Below are 16,770 nucleotides of genomic sequence, written 5' to 3'. Positions count from 1 at the left end.
GGTTAAGATTATTAAGTAGGTTGTTAAAATAAAAGCTGGCTTGATTTCCATTTAGTAGGGGTAATCTTTTAAAATCGTGTGTATTGGGGGATGAGAGCATGAGTGGGGGGGGAGGTTGGGGGTTAATGGGGGGGATAAAGACACATTTGTAATACCTTAACCAATAAAGAAATTAAAGATTAAAAATAAAATAAAATCGTGTATATTGCTTTATCTCCACAGAGATCGCAATGTTAAAAAAGATGCCCCAATGGCATTTTTGCAGACACACCAAGAGAAATCAGTAAGTGTAATAACTTTGCTTTTCAGGTTGCATTCAGTTATTTCATACCATCACTTTAAGGAAACCTTTGGAGCAGCGGTCACCAACCGATGGTCCACGGACCACTGGTGGTCCGTGAAGTCCGAAAGGTTGGCGATCGCTGCTCCAAAGCGTGCTAGAGGTCCTGCCTGGCTCAGGGGCACGTGGCTGAATCCCTCGGGTTGCACCTCCTCTGGGTGCCCTTGCTTGAAGTAGACTTGGGCTGGTTGAAGCATAGCCTTTCTTCCTGGGAGAGGTGGCCTCTGCTTCTTAGGCGCTCATCGAATGTTCTGCTTCAGGAGTGGGATGGTGGCATGTGGTCCAGCAACAGCTCTTGCCAGACGAGGAGAGGAAGACCTTTGTGTTCTGGGGCTGCTCCTGACTTGGCCACATTCCCTGCTTGGCTCCAAAGCCAGATTTACCCTTGAAGCTCTGCTGCTTCCTAGAGGGGGAGGCCTGGGCGTGCTAGTGGGAAGGGACTTAAAATCTCCACCTTCTGCAAGTCAAAGTGGGCAGCAAGGCTAAAACCCAGACCCCAAATATTTCCTGTTCAACTTCTCCTTTTATCCTTGAATGTTTCCATGAATTATGTAATAATCAAATAGCATGACAATGCAAATGCATTTCCAGCGCACTCACAGGACACCGAAGGCTGATGATCAGTCATCTGAAAAGTTCATTCTTACCATAAAGTGATGAGTCACTTTTATTTTCCTCAGGAGGAGAAAAACATTGCCAAACTTGCACTAAAAGAGAAGACCTTTTTCTCTACGTGCCTAAAATTCACGTGCCGCCATGCTTGCAACCTGTGGAAACTCAAGTTCTGCCTGTCTCCCATTGCAATAGTACAGAGCAATTATGCTCATTTATCTCTTGCTCTCCAATAGCTGAGAATAGGAGTAAACTTGGAATGTACTAGTACAAGCATAAGAAGGGGTCATTTTCCACTTTAGAGTATCCCATATCCATTCACAAGAGAGCTCATTGAGTACTGTTAGGAACTAGACATTATGAGGGTGGCCCTCAAGGAATTTATAAACCAGGAAAGGAAATCAGACACATGAGGTCATAGGTGAATGTCATGGGCACAAATATTTATAAAACTTAAGTAGGACACATGCTACCAGAAAGATAAACCTTGGAAACATCACGCCAAGTTAAATAAGACAGTACTAAAGGACAAAAACTGTATGATTCCACTTATATGAGGTCCCTGGAGTAGTCCAATTCATAGAGACAGAAAGTAGAATGATGGTTGTCAGGGGCTGGGGACATAGAGGAAAAGGGAGTTAGTGTTTAACGGGCATAAAGGTTCAGTTTTGCAAGATGAAGAGCTCTGGAGAGGGATGGTAGGGATTGTAGCACAACAATGTGAATGTACTTAATGCCACTAAACTGGACACTTAAAAATGGCTAAAATAGTAAATTTTGTTATGTATAGTTTACCACGAATAAAAGGAAACACCTGAGGAGAAATAACAAATAGCGGTGTAACATAAAGAACACAAGCCTTGGGCCAGAAGAACCTGCGTTCTCATCCTTGCATTTCTACTGACTGCGTGACCTGAGCCACGTCATTTAACTTCATTAAATGTCCTAACCTACAAGGTTGAGAAAATGATTGCTATAAGGTTATTGGGAGAATTCAGAGGTAATGCATAAAAAAGCCTTACCTCTTAGCTTAATGTATGGTGTGATATAAAATAAGTTGTTGTCGTGGGAATAATGAAAGACTTCATAAAATGTAAAACAAGCATGTGAATACCATATTAGGAAATAACATTGAGTGCCTACTGTGTTCTTATTTCAGTTTACATAGCAAAGGTTTGAAGGTATTAGCCTTGCAAAGATGAAATTAAGCTACGGAGATATAATTTGCCTAAACCCCCAAAGCAGCTGTCTTTCAAATCCTTCATTCTTCTACTCATAGGAAGTTATGAAATAAAAAGGTGTTGAAATTGGAAATAGAATAAAATAGAAAATAAAGAAGGTGGAGATGATCAATAAATGCAGAAGCTGGTTCTTTTTTAAAAATCATTTTATCTTGAAATAATTTCAAACAAAACTTTCAAGAGTACAAAAAACTCCCTCGTATTTTTCATCTGGATTCAACAATTGTTACCATTTTGACATATTTGCTTTATCCTCTCTCTTTCCCTCTTCAAGAAGAGTACAAAGAACTCCCTCATACCTTTCATCCGAATTCAACAATTGTTACCATTTTGACATATCTGCTTTATCTTCTCTCTGAACCACCTGAGAATAAGTTTCAAATATGTCTTTACTTTGTCAGAGAGAAAAAAACTTTTCCTCTACCCTCTCAAGTTAATGATTTGCGACCTGCAAATTAAGCTAACACAAGACAGATTATCAAAGAGAAAAAACAGATTTAATTACATACACGGGCCAGAAGTTCACAAAGAAATGTGACTCTAGGAGACCTTAGTATTTGAGGCTTATCTACTATATTAATAGGTGATGGGGAGAGATATGGTGCCCTTCTAGCAGAACAAATGACTTCTTAGAAGGTGGGAAAGAAAGGGCACTTATGGGAAAAGAAATAACTTTGTGAAGATAAATGGGCCTTTAGAATAGGTAGGTGGGGAGATATACTCTTAAGATTTTCTTAATTTTCTGAAGCTTCCTGTTTCCGCTTCCTTGTACCCCTTTTACCTAAATGCTGGTGTTCCTGAGAGCTCTATCCTAAGACACCTTCTCTTTCCTTTTAATTCTTTTTAAAAAAATATATTTTATTGCCCTAACTGGTTTGGCTCAGTGGATAGAGCATCGGCCTGCGGACTGAAGGGTCCCAGGTTCGATTCCGGTCAAGGGCATGTGCCTTGGTTGCGGGCACGTCCCCAGGGGGGGGTGTGCAAGAGGCAGCTGATCGATGTTTCTTTCTCATCAATGTTTCTAACTCTCTATCCCTCTCCCTTCCTCTCTGTAAAAAATCAATAAAATATTAAAAAAAAATATATATATATATTTTATTGATTTTTTACAGAGAGGAGGGGAGAGGGGTAGAGAGTTAGAAACATCGATGAGAGAGAAACATCAATCAGCTGCCTCCTGCACATCCCCTACTGGGGATGTGCCCCGCAACCAAGGTACATGCCCTTGACCGGAATCGAACCTGGGACCCTTCAGTCTGCAGGCCAACGCTCTATCCACTGAGCCAAACTGGTTAGGGCTCCTTTTAATTTTTCTACATTCTCCCAAGACTATCTATCCAATCCATGAGTTCAATTACATATTTGGGGTACATAAGCTCATACATCATATAGCCAACTAATTTCTCCTAAGTTTCAGACCTATACATCCAATGGCCCACTTGAAGTCCTCCCAGGCATTCAAACTCAAGAGTTTCAAATTGAAATGCTCCTTTACTGATGTCCTCTGTTAATGGCACTGCCATCATTTAATTGTCCAAGCCAGAAACCTGAAGTCTTCTTGACTCCTTCGTGACCCGAAACTACGTGTAACCATCAAGTACAGTAGATTCTAATTTTGATGTTTTCCTCTACTCTCTTTCGATCTCTACTCACTATCCTATTCTATATCACCACAATTTCTTGCCAAGATAACAGAAATAGTCAGTCTCCTAACCAATTTCATTGCCTCCAAACTTTCTCCTGGCTAATCCATATTTACCCTTGGCCAAGGTGATCTACCCAAAATGCAAATCTCATTGTGGCCCTCTCTTGCTTGAAACTTCAATGAATTCCTATTTGTGATTAGGCTTAAGTACATACTCTCTTTAATGTATTTCTAACATTTGGTCTCTGCTAACCTTAGCTTAACCTTTTGTCGCCCATGCCTGCAACACTAAGTAGTACTCAGTGTATATTATTTTAAAAATAAATAATATGGTTTTTTTCTGATAAAATACAAGAGAAAAATTGTCTTACTTACTGCTGTATCCTCAGAAGCCAGAACAGTGCCAGGAACATAGTAGGTATGCAAGAAATATTTCTTAACTGAATGAAAAAATAAATATCAGTTCCAATGACTGTATGGGGATGAGCAATAAAATGGAACCTCTTAAATCCAATAAGCATCACTTAGAGTAGCACATTTAAAATAGTCATACGCTAGAATTTGGCAAGTGTAAAAACTAACTACAATGATTGCAGGAAAAAAAACATTTTAAATGGGGGGGGGGAAGCATGTTCAACCAACTTCTTTGAAACTGATAATTTATTATGAATAGAAAAAGTTGTTAACATTTTATAAAAAAATAAAGTACAAGTTTATAGTACCCTCATTACCTCTTATTTTCATGATTTTAAATTATGAATAAAAAGTAATACATATATTTAAACAAATAATAAACAAGTAATCAAGGAATGTAGTGTTCCATATTTAATCATTATATAACTAAAAGAGATGAAGATACTTATTTTAAAATCAGAACATCTATTCCAAAGACACTTTTTTTAACCTTTAAAGACTAATATTAGACAATACACAGAGAGAACTAAAGCTTGAAAATCTAGAGAAGCAAAAAATATTTTAATTAAGAAGTTGATAAAACAATACCTTTAGATAATGCTATATATCAAGGATAATCTCCAGAATGCTACTCTATATTGTTTAGGAATGAGAAATACTATTTCAATAAAAATAAAAATACTTAAAAAAATTTAAACACTCTATTCAATTAAAATACATGAGATATAGTCTCAATTCATTGTATTACTGAATTGAAAAAGTAAAATAATAGTTGCCTCTTATATAAATAAGGATGATTTCTCAAATGAGAGAAATTTCACTTATTATATCTATTCTCTCCAAAGGATGTAAATTTACGCCTTCTCCTGGATGGTATGCAATATGCCTGGCCCTAGCCAGTTTGGCTCAGTGGATAGAGTGTTGGCCTGTGGACCAAAGGGTCCCAGGTTTAATTCTGGTTGAGGACACATACCTTGGTTGTAGGCTCTTCCCTGGCCTGGGTCCTGGTCAGGGTTCATGATGGAGGCAACCAATCGATGTGTTTCTCTCACATCAATGTTTTTCTCTGTCTTTCCCTCTCTCTTCTATTCTCCCTAAAAATCAATGGAAAACTATCCTTGGGTGAGGATTAAAAAAAAATGCCTGTTTAGTTATTTGGAGATAACAAAACACAAGGTTATATCCCTGTTGTGTACCAACATCAAAATATATTGCATGTAGATCAAAGATTTGAATGTTTGAAAAATATGAAATCATAAAATTATCATGAAGTTGTTTGTGAATGTTTATAAAATCTTGACACTTTAAAAACATATCACCAAAGGCAAACATAAGGCAAAGATTGACAGACCATGATATATAAAACATAAAAATAAGCATTATATTTATTTTTATTATTTTTAAATTTATTTTATTGATTTTTTACAGAGAGGAAGGGAGAGGGATAGAGAGTTAGAAACATCGATGAGAGAGAAACATCGACCAGCTGCCTCCTGCACACCCCCTACTGGGGAAGTGCCCGCAACCAAGGTACATGCCCTTGACTGGAATCGAACCTGGGACCCTTCAGTCCGCAGGCCGACGCTCTATCCACTGAGCCAAACCGGTTAGGGCAAGCATTATATTTAAATAAAGTTTTAATATATTCACATGTAACAAATCAAATAGTAGAGTTCATAATGATAAAAAGCAGTAAGAAGACAATAATCACTCCCATGACAAATGGGCAAAGGACGGGGATTAACAAAAAGAAGACAATGGCCAACACATTTAAAAATGTTCAACCTTTTTTCTAACCAAAGAAATGAAAATTAAAATGAGATGCCATTTTAACTACCAGAAAAAACAGTGTAATGAGGCAATATGTATATATAAAACTTTGCTCACATTTCAAGATAGCAATTTTCCTCTTAGGATTATCTCAAGTTTCTAGAATATCTTAAAAAAATCATAATATCCAAAAATTTTAGTTATAAAGATATTTCTTATAGATTTGTTCACAATATTGTGAGATTAGAAATCATAGAGGTTGATTAAATTATGGCATATTTAACACTGCAATATTATATAGCCATTAAAATAACACTAGTATATTAATAACATTAAAAAATGCTTATAATACATTGTCGAGTTTAAAAAGCAGCTTACTGTCCTGGCAGGTGTTGCTCAGTGGTTAGAGCATCGGCCTGTGCACAGAAGGGTTGCAGGTTCGATTCCAGGTCAAGGGTACATACCTGGGTTGCAGGTTTGGTCCACGCCCCTGGTGTGTGTGGGAGGCAACCAATCCATGTGACAGTGTGTGGGGGAAGCAACCAATCCATTTGTCTCTCTCACCTCAATGTTTCTCTCTTCCCCCCTCCCAGTTTACCTAAATTTTATTTTGATTTAACATGTTTTCTATAATAAAAGTGTATTTCTTTTCTAGTAAGAATTGTTTTTCTATACAGACCCAAAATTACATGATCTATCTCCTTCTGTTCCAATTATATACTTCCCAAGTAAACTCGTGACTACCAACCTCTTTTTCCTAGTTATTTCCATAACAGAAAAGGAGTGCCCTGAATTGTAGATTTCTGGTGATAAAAACCTAGAAATAAAATTAGAAGCCATTTAAGATGGAAACAAAGTGGTTGAAATGGAAGAAAAGAATGCTAGGAATAAAATATGAAAGTCAGGGACCTATAAAAAAAGCTATGGTATGATCAAGTATGTTTGTAAACTCTGTAAAATTGTGGGTACTGAATGCTGAAAAGATGATTATTACTACAGGGAAGAATGGGCGAAGGATGTTGATAAAAAGATCTACAAAAGGACACATTAAAAAAAAGTTTAGCCCTAACCGGTTGGGCTCAGTGGCTAGAGCGTTGGCCTGCGGACTAAGGGGTCCCGGGTTTGATTCTGGTCAAGGGCATGTACCTTGGTTGCTGGCACATCCCCAGTGGGAGGCGTGCAGGAGGCGGCTGATCGATGTTTCTCTCTCATCAATGTTTCTAACGCTCTATCCCTCTCCCTTCCTCTCTGTAAAAAATCAATAAAATATATTTTTAAAAAAAGTTTAGCTAAAAATGCAAATTAAAATAAGCATGTTAAAAAGCTTATTTTGAAATGTGATATCCTGTACATAGTAGGTAGCTTTGTATTGTCTGATTTAGTCCTAAAAGTCCATACTATCCTGAATTCTCTCCTATATTGGTTTATCATAGTACCTCCTCTTAAGTGACTGGGTCAGACCATATTTAAATGCCTATAGTACTATCAATGAAAACACCTATTAACACAAGTTATTTTGAACAAAATCCTTAGCCAACATCTTTAATATTATGATTTTAGGTCCATTTTGATTGGGGGGAAATGTTTAAAAGGGCCAAGACCTGGGAGATCCTCTGGACAACCAGAGCCAGCCTGAAGGCCTGGAAGCCAGGAAGGTATACCAAGAGGAGGCGTGATCTAACAGAAGTGTAGACTGACATGTCAGGGCAAATTTATGTCACTATTCCGCATTCTGAAAATATGTCATTTAAGTACATAATAACTAGAGAATGTGAGTTTATGTAAACTTTTATCAATCTTATACAGGAAAATACTTATGTTTATTTTAAAGATCATTTACTTTATACGGAAAAAGAAACCTGGATTTTCCTGTCTCTCACCATATAGAGGATGGGGCAAAATTAGGTTTATAATTGTGAGTATGTGAAACAGAATTTATTCTTGTATTAATATTTATTAATTATTGCATTATTTTCCAAATGAACAACTGTAAACCTACTTTTGCCCCATCCTGTATTCTAGAAATTAAAGATCTCATTGTGGAAGTACAACTCTAAAGCAAACAGAAGAAAGTGTAGACTATTATTATGATTTTGAGATAGGGTAGGGCTTTTACAGTAACACTAGAGGTCTGGTGCTCAAAATTTGTGTGGGGGGAGGCCCCTCAGCTTGGCCTGTGCCCTCTTGTAGTCCGGGAGCCCTTGAGGGATGTCCGACTGAAGGCTTAGGCACCCTCCCCACGGGGAGTGGGTCTAAGCCCACAGTCGGACATCCTTAGCGCTGCCGCGGAGGTGGGAGAGGGTCCTGCCACCGCTGCTGTGCTCACCAGCTGTGAGCCCGGCTCAGGGCTTCTGGCTGAGTGGTGCTCCCCCTGTGGGAGCACACTGACCACCAGGAGGCAGGCACCCAGGATTTCCTCTGGCCCCAGCTTCATCCAGAATGATGTCCGGTCTAATTAGCGTATTATGCTTTCATTATTATAAACAATGAATCTAGAAATTAATGGATTTGACTACATTAAACTAATATATCCTTGTTCAAGAAAGGAAAATTTATAGATGGATGATGGATTGGGAAAAATTACTTGTAACATCTTAAGTGGGTGAGATAGATATTTAGAACATGGGTTGTTCTGTAACCAGTCAATTAGTAAATATTTTAGGTTTGTGGGTCATATGGTCTCTGTTGCAACTGCTCAATTCTGGTGTTAGAGCATAAAAGCAGCCACAGACAATACATACATGAATGAAAGCGACTGTGTTCCAATAAAACCTTATTTACAAAAATAGGTGGTGAGCAGGATTTGGCCTGCAGGCTGTTGTTTGTTAACTCCCAATAGAGGATATACAACAAATTCCCACGGATCAATAAGAAAAATTTAAAACACTCATTGGAAAACCAGGCAAAGGATATCAACAAGCAATTGGAAGAATAAAAAATCCAATGGCAAAACAAGTTTATGGATGTGCAACTTGAATAATAGTCCAGGAAATGCAAATTAAAAAGAAATTCCATTTTGCATTCAACAGATTTGTCAGAACATGGAAGTCAGATAACTTAGGTGGAGTTAAGGGTGTGGGGAAACATGAAACCCTCATGCCTTGCCAAGGAGTGTTATTTACGGAGGGCCATTCTAGAGAGCAATCTGGAAGTGCTAAGTGAAATTAAGTCTTTCTGTACTGCAAACAGAGGATAGCTCTTTGATAAAAGGCACCAGGCAACTTTATAACAACACACATACTTTTTTAAAAAAATACATTTTTATTGATTTCAGAGAGGAAGGGAGAGGGAGAGAGATAGAAACATCAATGATGAGAGAGGATCACGGATCGGCTGCCTCCTGCATGCCCCCTCACTGGGGATCGAGCCCATAACCCAGGCATATGCCCTTGACCGGAATCGAACCCACGACCCTTCAGTCCACGGGCTGATGTTCTATCCACTAAGCCAAGCTGGCTAGGGCACAACACACATACTTTAAAAAAATTCTGTAATTATAGACAATCTACATAAGCTTTATTTTTCTCATTTTAATAATAAACAAAAACACTATCATAGACTGCCATTAGTCTACAGACCATATGTTATAGACTCTACCAATGTAGTTTAGACATGTAGAAAATCTATATATATAAAAGCCTAAGCGACCGTTATGACCGAATGACCAGTAGACCAGTCACTATGATGCACACTGACCACAGGGGGCAGATGTTCAACACAAGAGCTGCCCCCTGGTGGTCAGTGCACTCCCACAGCCAACCTCCTGTGGCCCCTTCCCCTGGCCAGCCAGCCCCCACAATAGGCCTCAATAGCTGGCCAGGCCGAGGGACCCCACCTGTGCACGAATTTGTGCACCAGGCCTCTAGTCTTAATATAATTAACGTCTAATTCTTTTATCATTTAGTTTTCTATCTTTAAGAGGAGATCTGGCTTTACAAAGCCTGATTAATGGCATGCAAAATTCACATGAATTAAAAAAAAAGATCCTTAACTGGTTTGGCTCAGTGGATAGAGCGTTGGCCTGCAGACTGAAAGGTCCCAGGTTTGAGCCTGCAGACTGAAGGGTCCCAGGTTCGATTCCAGTCAAGGGCATGTACCTTGATTGCAGGCACATCCCCTGTAGGAGGTGTGCAGGAGGCTGCTGATCAATGTTTCTCTCTCATCGATGTTTCTGACTCTCTATCACCCTCCCTTGCTCTCTGTAAAAAATCAATAAAGTATATTTAAAAAAAAAATGAGACCTACCTGGCCAGTGTGGTTCAGTGGTTGAGTGTCAACCTACGAACCAGGAGGTCACGGTTCAATTCCCAGTCAGGGCACATGCCTGGGTTGTAGGCTCGATCCCCAGACGGGGTCATGCAGGAAGCAGCCAATCAATTATTCTCTCTCATCGTTGATGTTTCTATCTCTCCCTCTCCCTTCCTCTCTGAAATCAATGAAATATTTTTAAAAATAATAAAATAAAGTGAGACTTCAATTTTGTAGGATGGAGAGCCAATTGCAGGATACTTCTCTTAGTCCCTTGTGGGTTTTCCCTCCTCTACAGTTTCAGGAACACTTCAGTAGGAAAATTTGAGAAACAGTTAATAAGCAGGGACAATTATTGAATACCCATCAATCTTTAGCTACATAAAACTAAGGTATAAGGATGTTTTCATCTCTCTTTAATGGGAAATTAAATTATACACACAATATAACCTGCTTGCTAATTAGAAACTGCAACTTCCTTTAGCCATTTTTTTCTACCTCCACCCTGAGTATAATCTATTGTAGCATTAGCTTCTGAAATACAGGCTTTCCTTTCATTGAATTAGTTTGCCATGGTCTGATAAAATATACCATGGATTATTCAAATTAGTATGGCCTAAACAGGAAGAGTAGCTTGCAAATGCACTGATTAAAAGGCTTATTGTCTCAAAGTATATCACATACTTCACCTTAAAAATAAATTTGTTGCCCGGCTGGCATGGCTCAGCAGTTGAGTGTCGACCTATGAACCAGGAGGTCACAGTTCGATTCCCAGTCAGGGCACATGCCCGGGTTGCGGGCTCGATCCCGAGTAGGGAGCATGCAGGAGGCAGCCAATCAATGATTCTCTCTTATCATTGATGTTGCTATCTCTCCCTTTCCCTTCCTCTCTGAAATCAATAAAAATATATTAAAAAACAACTCCAGATTAAAAAAAAAAAGAAATTTGTTATTCCACTCTATGCTAGTGCTTAAAATTACTTCAAAGTTGAGATAGCTGTGACATAACAGAAACATTTTTCTTTCCAGTCTTATCACGTGTTCATTTAAAGGTTCAATTAGCCCTAACTTGTTTGGCTCAGTGGATAGAACATCGGCCTGCGGACTGAAGGGTCCCAGGTTCGATTCCGGTCAAGGGCATGTACCTTGGTTGCGGGCCCATCCCCAGTAGGGGGTATGCAGGAGGCAGCTAATTGATGTTTCTCTCTCATGATGTTTCTAACTCTCTATCTCTCTCCCTTCCTCTCTGTAAAAAAATCAATAAAACAAATTAAAAAAAAATAAAGGTTCAATTATACTAAAGCATAGTCATTAAAAGAAAAATAGTTTACATTGAATTGCAAACTTTAAACAGGTGAACATTATGGTATTTAATTTTATCTCAATAAAGCTGCTAATAAAAAAGGTGGCTTAGATAACCAGTCACCTAGTCATGTTGCTCAAATACAATAAATTAAACAAAAAATGTAAAAAAACAACTAAGATCAGCCCTGGCCAGTGTGGTACAATGGGATCAGAGGCAAGGAGGAGGAGGAGAATAAGGCTAACCAATCAGGAATTGGGTTAAATTTTCAGCCTATTTTATCTGGCCCTTAATAACCTAGAAAGAGAATGTGTGCATGCATGGGTGTATGTGTGTGTACATATGGGAGTATGGGAGAGGGGTAGGCTCTGCAGGCAAGGGAGGAAGCACGAGGACACAAGGTCAAGAAGAACCAAATGTCATAGTTGAAGTACTTTCCTTTCATGAATTTCCTAAAAATATAGACTAATTTAAAGAAGACTTCTATCAGACACTAATAAAAGGAAACATGATAATAGTCCTCTTTCTTCATCCATAAACAGGCCATTTCCAAAACAGTAGTGAGAGCACAGAAATCTTATTTTAAAGACTTCTTTCCAGCCGAAACCGGTTTGGCTCAGTGGATAGAGCGTCGGCCTGCGGACTGAAAGGTCCCAGGTTCGATTCCGGTCAAGGGCATGTACCTGGGTTGCGGGCACATCCCCAGTAGGAGATGTGCAGGAGGCAGCTGATCGATGTTTCTCTCTCATCCATGTTTCTAACTCTCTATCTCTCTCCCTTCCTCTCTGTAAAAAAATCAATAAAATATATTAAAAAAAAAAGACTTCTTTCCATGCCTGCAAGGAATTTCACATATAGATCACTTGAGTAAAAACTGAAGGCTGCTTTTAGAATCAAGCCCTGGCTAGTGTTTCCCAGTGATTAGGGTGTCAGCTTATGCACCGAAGGGTCTTGGGTTCAATTCCCGGTCAAGGGTGCATACCTGGGTTGCAGGTTCAATCCCAGCTCAGTCGGGGGACGTGCAAGGAGGCAAACAATCAATGTGGCTCTCTCATCGATGTTTTTCCCTCCTTCCCTTCTACTCTCTCTAAAAAAAACAGTGGAAAAAATATTCTCAGGTGAGGATTAACAAATAAAATAAATTTAAAAAAAGAAAAAAGAATTTGAAAACAACTAGTGTGGTGCATTTGGTTGGAAAGTCATCCCATACACGAAAAGGTGGTAGGTTTGATTCCCAGTCAGGGCACTTACCTAGGTTATAAGTTCAATCCCTGGTTGGGGTACATGCAGGAGGCAACCGATCAATGTTTCTCTCTCCCCCTTCCTCTCTCTAAAAATAAAAAACAACAACACAACAGCTGAGATCGTACTGTATGTAAAAGAAACAATTTTGATAGAAAAGAATACAAATATTTTTAAAAAGACAACACACAGATGATGATAAAATATAGACTGCTGGTACACATTTATTCTTTTATTGCTAAACATCAAATGCCAGCAACTATGGTATCTTCAAGTTAAATCCTATGAATGAATTACAACACAGTCAAAAGATTTAGAGAAGAAAATCTCTGTGCACCATTAGTATATGGACATTCAATAAATACCATAGGACAAACTGATGACTGAGAGCTACATATCCATGAAGTACAAGTTTACAATTTACTATTAGAACAGACAATGACCTACAAGAGTGATTACCAAAAGGTCAAGTTTAACTGCATGTCTTTTCAAACTGAGATGCTGAAAGAAATATATACATTCTTTACAGATCGTAGGTGATTTTTTTAAATCCTCAAAAATGTAAACAATGCAGAGTAGGAACACTGAAAATAAAATTTCACTGAACAAAATGACAACACAAAAAGAACACTTTCTTCAAAGCCTCAAAATAATTCAATTTTTCTAATTGCTCTACAGAAATCAAAATGGATTATTTTCATAGAGATGATAATCTTCCAGGGACACACAGACCTTCCGAGTTATTTTTTATGTTAACATATATTTACAGTAAATAGTCAATAGTTTTTATAGCTTACTTAAATAGATACATGCTTCCCTAATCCATAAATAACACTAATTATCACCCATTCAACCATATTTATTAAGTATTTATGATGTCTCATGCACTGTGTCAGGGATGCAAGAGGAGTATGACATGGTCCTTGCTCTAGAAGTGCCCACAATCAAGCTGAAGAGACAACACGTAACATTTCTTTCCTTTCTTACAGGATGAGGCCATTGTATACAAATAGGACTGATCTGCGCAATATCCTAATAGAGTGGTTCCCAAATCCTGACCCTATGGAGCAACAGACCAAGGTGTTTAAAAGCTACAAGAAAATAATGTGGTTGGAGATTTTTTTCACCCAGAAAACAAAATTAATGGGAAGGATTTTTTCTATTAAAATTTTTCCTCAGTTTTTAAAAAGCTGACCTGCGCATATATATTTTCATTAGTAAATCGCTTAGCTCACGTATTTGAATTAATTATGCAAGTATTTCATGGTATTCCCCAAGTTCTACCTGAACAGGTCTGAACATTACTCTGCTAATACACTTTCATCCTGAATGATTGCGTAACAAACAGAACAAATGCGTTTTTCCTAGGATAGACTAATAATTTGTATGGTTTTAGTAGTGCTAATAACTGATAACCTGGAGTCATTACTTAAATGTTAAAATCATACTCAATATATAATTCGTTTAAGAAGGCAGGCAAATGTGTAATACAATCTAAAGAGTGTGTTAAAAATGATTAAAAACTTTTAGTACCTGAACAGCAACTCATTAATCTGAAAAAGGTGAACCCCATGGAATACCTCACTTACTGAAGAAGTTAGATACATGTCTGTTAGTGTTCCTGAGTGTATGAGGAAAGGACATATTTGTCATCAAAGTACAGCATGCTCATACACTTCTGAACTAGGCGGGGCTTTTTCGGCACAAGAGTAGGTTCCCAGGCTCTGGCAAATCCACGTTGGTACTCATGTGAAGCCATTCTCACTGTGCTACCAAGTGTTCTGTGGACCCAGTGAGGTAGCTCGGGGGAAAGATGGAAGGCCAGGACTAGATCTTTTATTGCCCAACACAGAGAAACGTGGGAGCTGCTGGTGAGGACAGAGCATAGCTCAGAGCTTAAGGCAGTTGCTTCTCGAAGACAGGAACCTGGGAGTTAGGACTCAAATAGCCCCAGCAGCGTAAGAAAAAAGGTCTACCCTGGAAGGGTTCCAAGCTGTGAAGCTCTGCAGGTAATCAGGACCGCAGAGGTCCTGTGGTGTGGCTTGTGATCTGTCGAAAGACCCAGCTTAGTTCTGAGGTTCAACCCTAACTGCTCCAGCTCGTGCTGCAAGTGGGAGACACTTCCTGCAGCTGATTCTAAATGTCAAGGCCAAGTGCTGCTGTGAGGGAATGGGGATACATTAGCAAAGAGGTAACTTGTGGGGCAAAACCTGTTTCAAGGTATTATAGGCCCTACTTCTTACTTTGTCCAATTATTTGGCATCATTTGACAAAGATTTTCCCTTTTGGGTCAGTAGATTCTTTTACAAAACTTTATTAATTGTAATCAGACCTCAGTTATCAGAAGATAAAACAATACGCCATTAAATTTTAAAATACTTTTCAAACAAGACAAAGGACAAGTGGTATAGGCCGAGAAAATGCTCCCCCTTCCACTTGGCCAAAGTCTAGTCTCCTTCAAATATGGATTAATGATGGTTTTTCAAGAAGTTTCCCCCAACTAATTTTACCAAATTCTGTTCTCCTTTTAAACTACTGAGACAATACAAAGTCACACAAAACAGTTTAACAAGAATCTGCGCTTGTTGAGAAATTGTTCCACAAGCATCTGCAGATTGTAAGTTCAGTCTTTGAAACTAGGATGTAGTCAAGGACTATTCCTTGCGTTTCTTCTGTTTATCCCCATCCTAGCATTTGGATACTCTGGCTATAGGAGGAGCTTAAAAGTTGTTGGCTAAAATGTAATTTAAGGGAACACTTTATATTTCATACCAAGTACTGGTTTTCAGTATTGTATATTGTAACTCACAGATTCTGTCAGATGAGTGCCAACATTACCGTGCTGTAACCATCCAGAGCCCCAGAGTCACGTTGGCAGCCAAAAGTATACTGCCACCCAGCAAGATGAAAAATCCTATCAGATCTTTCACATCATTGTCTCCAATCACTGAGGTAAGAGTAGCATCCAGGAATGAGTTTAAAATCCACTGTCCATCCAAAGCAAAGCAGGGCACTGCATTAACAATAGCCAGAGCTCCTGAGAGAGAAATCAGGTACCTGGTTAAAATCAGTTAAGGAGCCGATTGTGAGGTCTGAGTGGAAATCCCATTTCCAGGATTCAGGAGAAGATACTTTACTAGGACTGGATTCGAGATGACAGGTGACTTCCCTCCTTTCTCTGAATCTGTGCCTACGAGTACAGGCCATTCCTTCTTGGGTCTCTACTATTTAAAACAAATAACATATTATTTCTAAGTTCAAAAACCTTGACTAGAAAACTAAAGGCCAACCATTTGTAAACTAAGATACTCTATAACAGCCGTGGGCAAACTACGGCCCGGCCCGTTTGAAATGAATAAAACTAAAAAAAAAAAAGACCGTACCCTTTTATGTAATGATGTTTACTTTGAATTTATATTAGTTCACACAAACACTCCATCCATGCTTTTGTTCCGGCCCTCTGGTCCAGTTTAAGAACCCATTGTGGCCCTCGAGTCAAAAAGTTTGCCCACCCCTGCTCTATAATGAACTCTAGGAAAGACTAAGTCTTTTTAACTCTATAATGATACAACAAGGAAAGGAATTTGGAAGAAATAAGAAATAAAATTATTTTTTGATCCGTATAAGTATTACCTTCCATTAGGAAACAAAGGTTTTGGCCCCTTGAACGCTATTTTACCATCATCTATAAGGTTAGAGCACAAATATAACTATAATGTAAATATAACTCTACAATGAGGCCTTGACTTACGAGTTTTTCGAGATACGAGCCGTCTCTTGGCCGATTTTTTGCTTTGAGTTGTGAGCTAAAATTCGGGTTACGAGCCAGCTTCAGATACCCCACCGCTAGTTGGTGCAGCGAATGTCACAGTGAACGCCACATCAGCCCAGCATCACGTGTCTCACTCGTTCACTTTATGATTTGACATATGAGTAATTTGAGTTATGAGCTCCG

General features: G+C 38.7%; 1 protein-coding gene across 3 annotated transcripts in view; it reads right to left on the bottom strand.

The window, feature by feature from the left end:
• The window catches only part of MBTPS2 (membrane bound transcription factor peptidase, site 2), a 101,087-nt gene that overhangs the window by 29,459 nt on the left and 54,858 nt on the right, over positions 1-16,770 (bottom strand). For 2 of the 3 annotated variants that reach the window (XR_002828454.1, XR_002828455.1), the window contains exon 11: positions 15,625-15,872. Coding sequence is in view for 1 of the 3 variants with exons in the window: in XM_006085616.3 (XP_006085678.2) it covers positions 15,650-15,872 (223 nt within the window). In the remaining 2 variants the exon portion in view is untranslated. Of the gene's footprint in view, positions 1-13,008; positions 15,873-16,770 lie in introns of those variants that run through there. The other variant, XM_006085616.3, reaches the window with a different exon arrangement.

Source organism: Myotis lucifugus, unplaced genomic scaffold, assembly GCF_000147115.1.
Source record: "Myotis lucifugus unplaced genomic scaffold, Myoluc2.0 scaffold_20, whole genome shotgun sequence".
Classification (NCBI taxonomy): domain Eukaryota; kingdom Metazoa; phylum Chordata; class Mammalia; order Chiroptera; family Vespertilionidae; genus Myotis; species Myotis lucifugus.
This window is presented reverse-complemented; position numbering and strand designations above follow the sequence as displayed.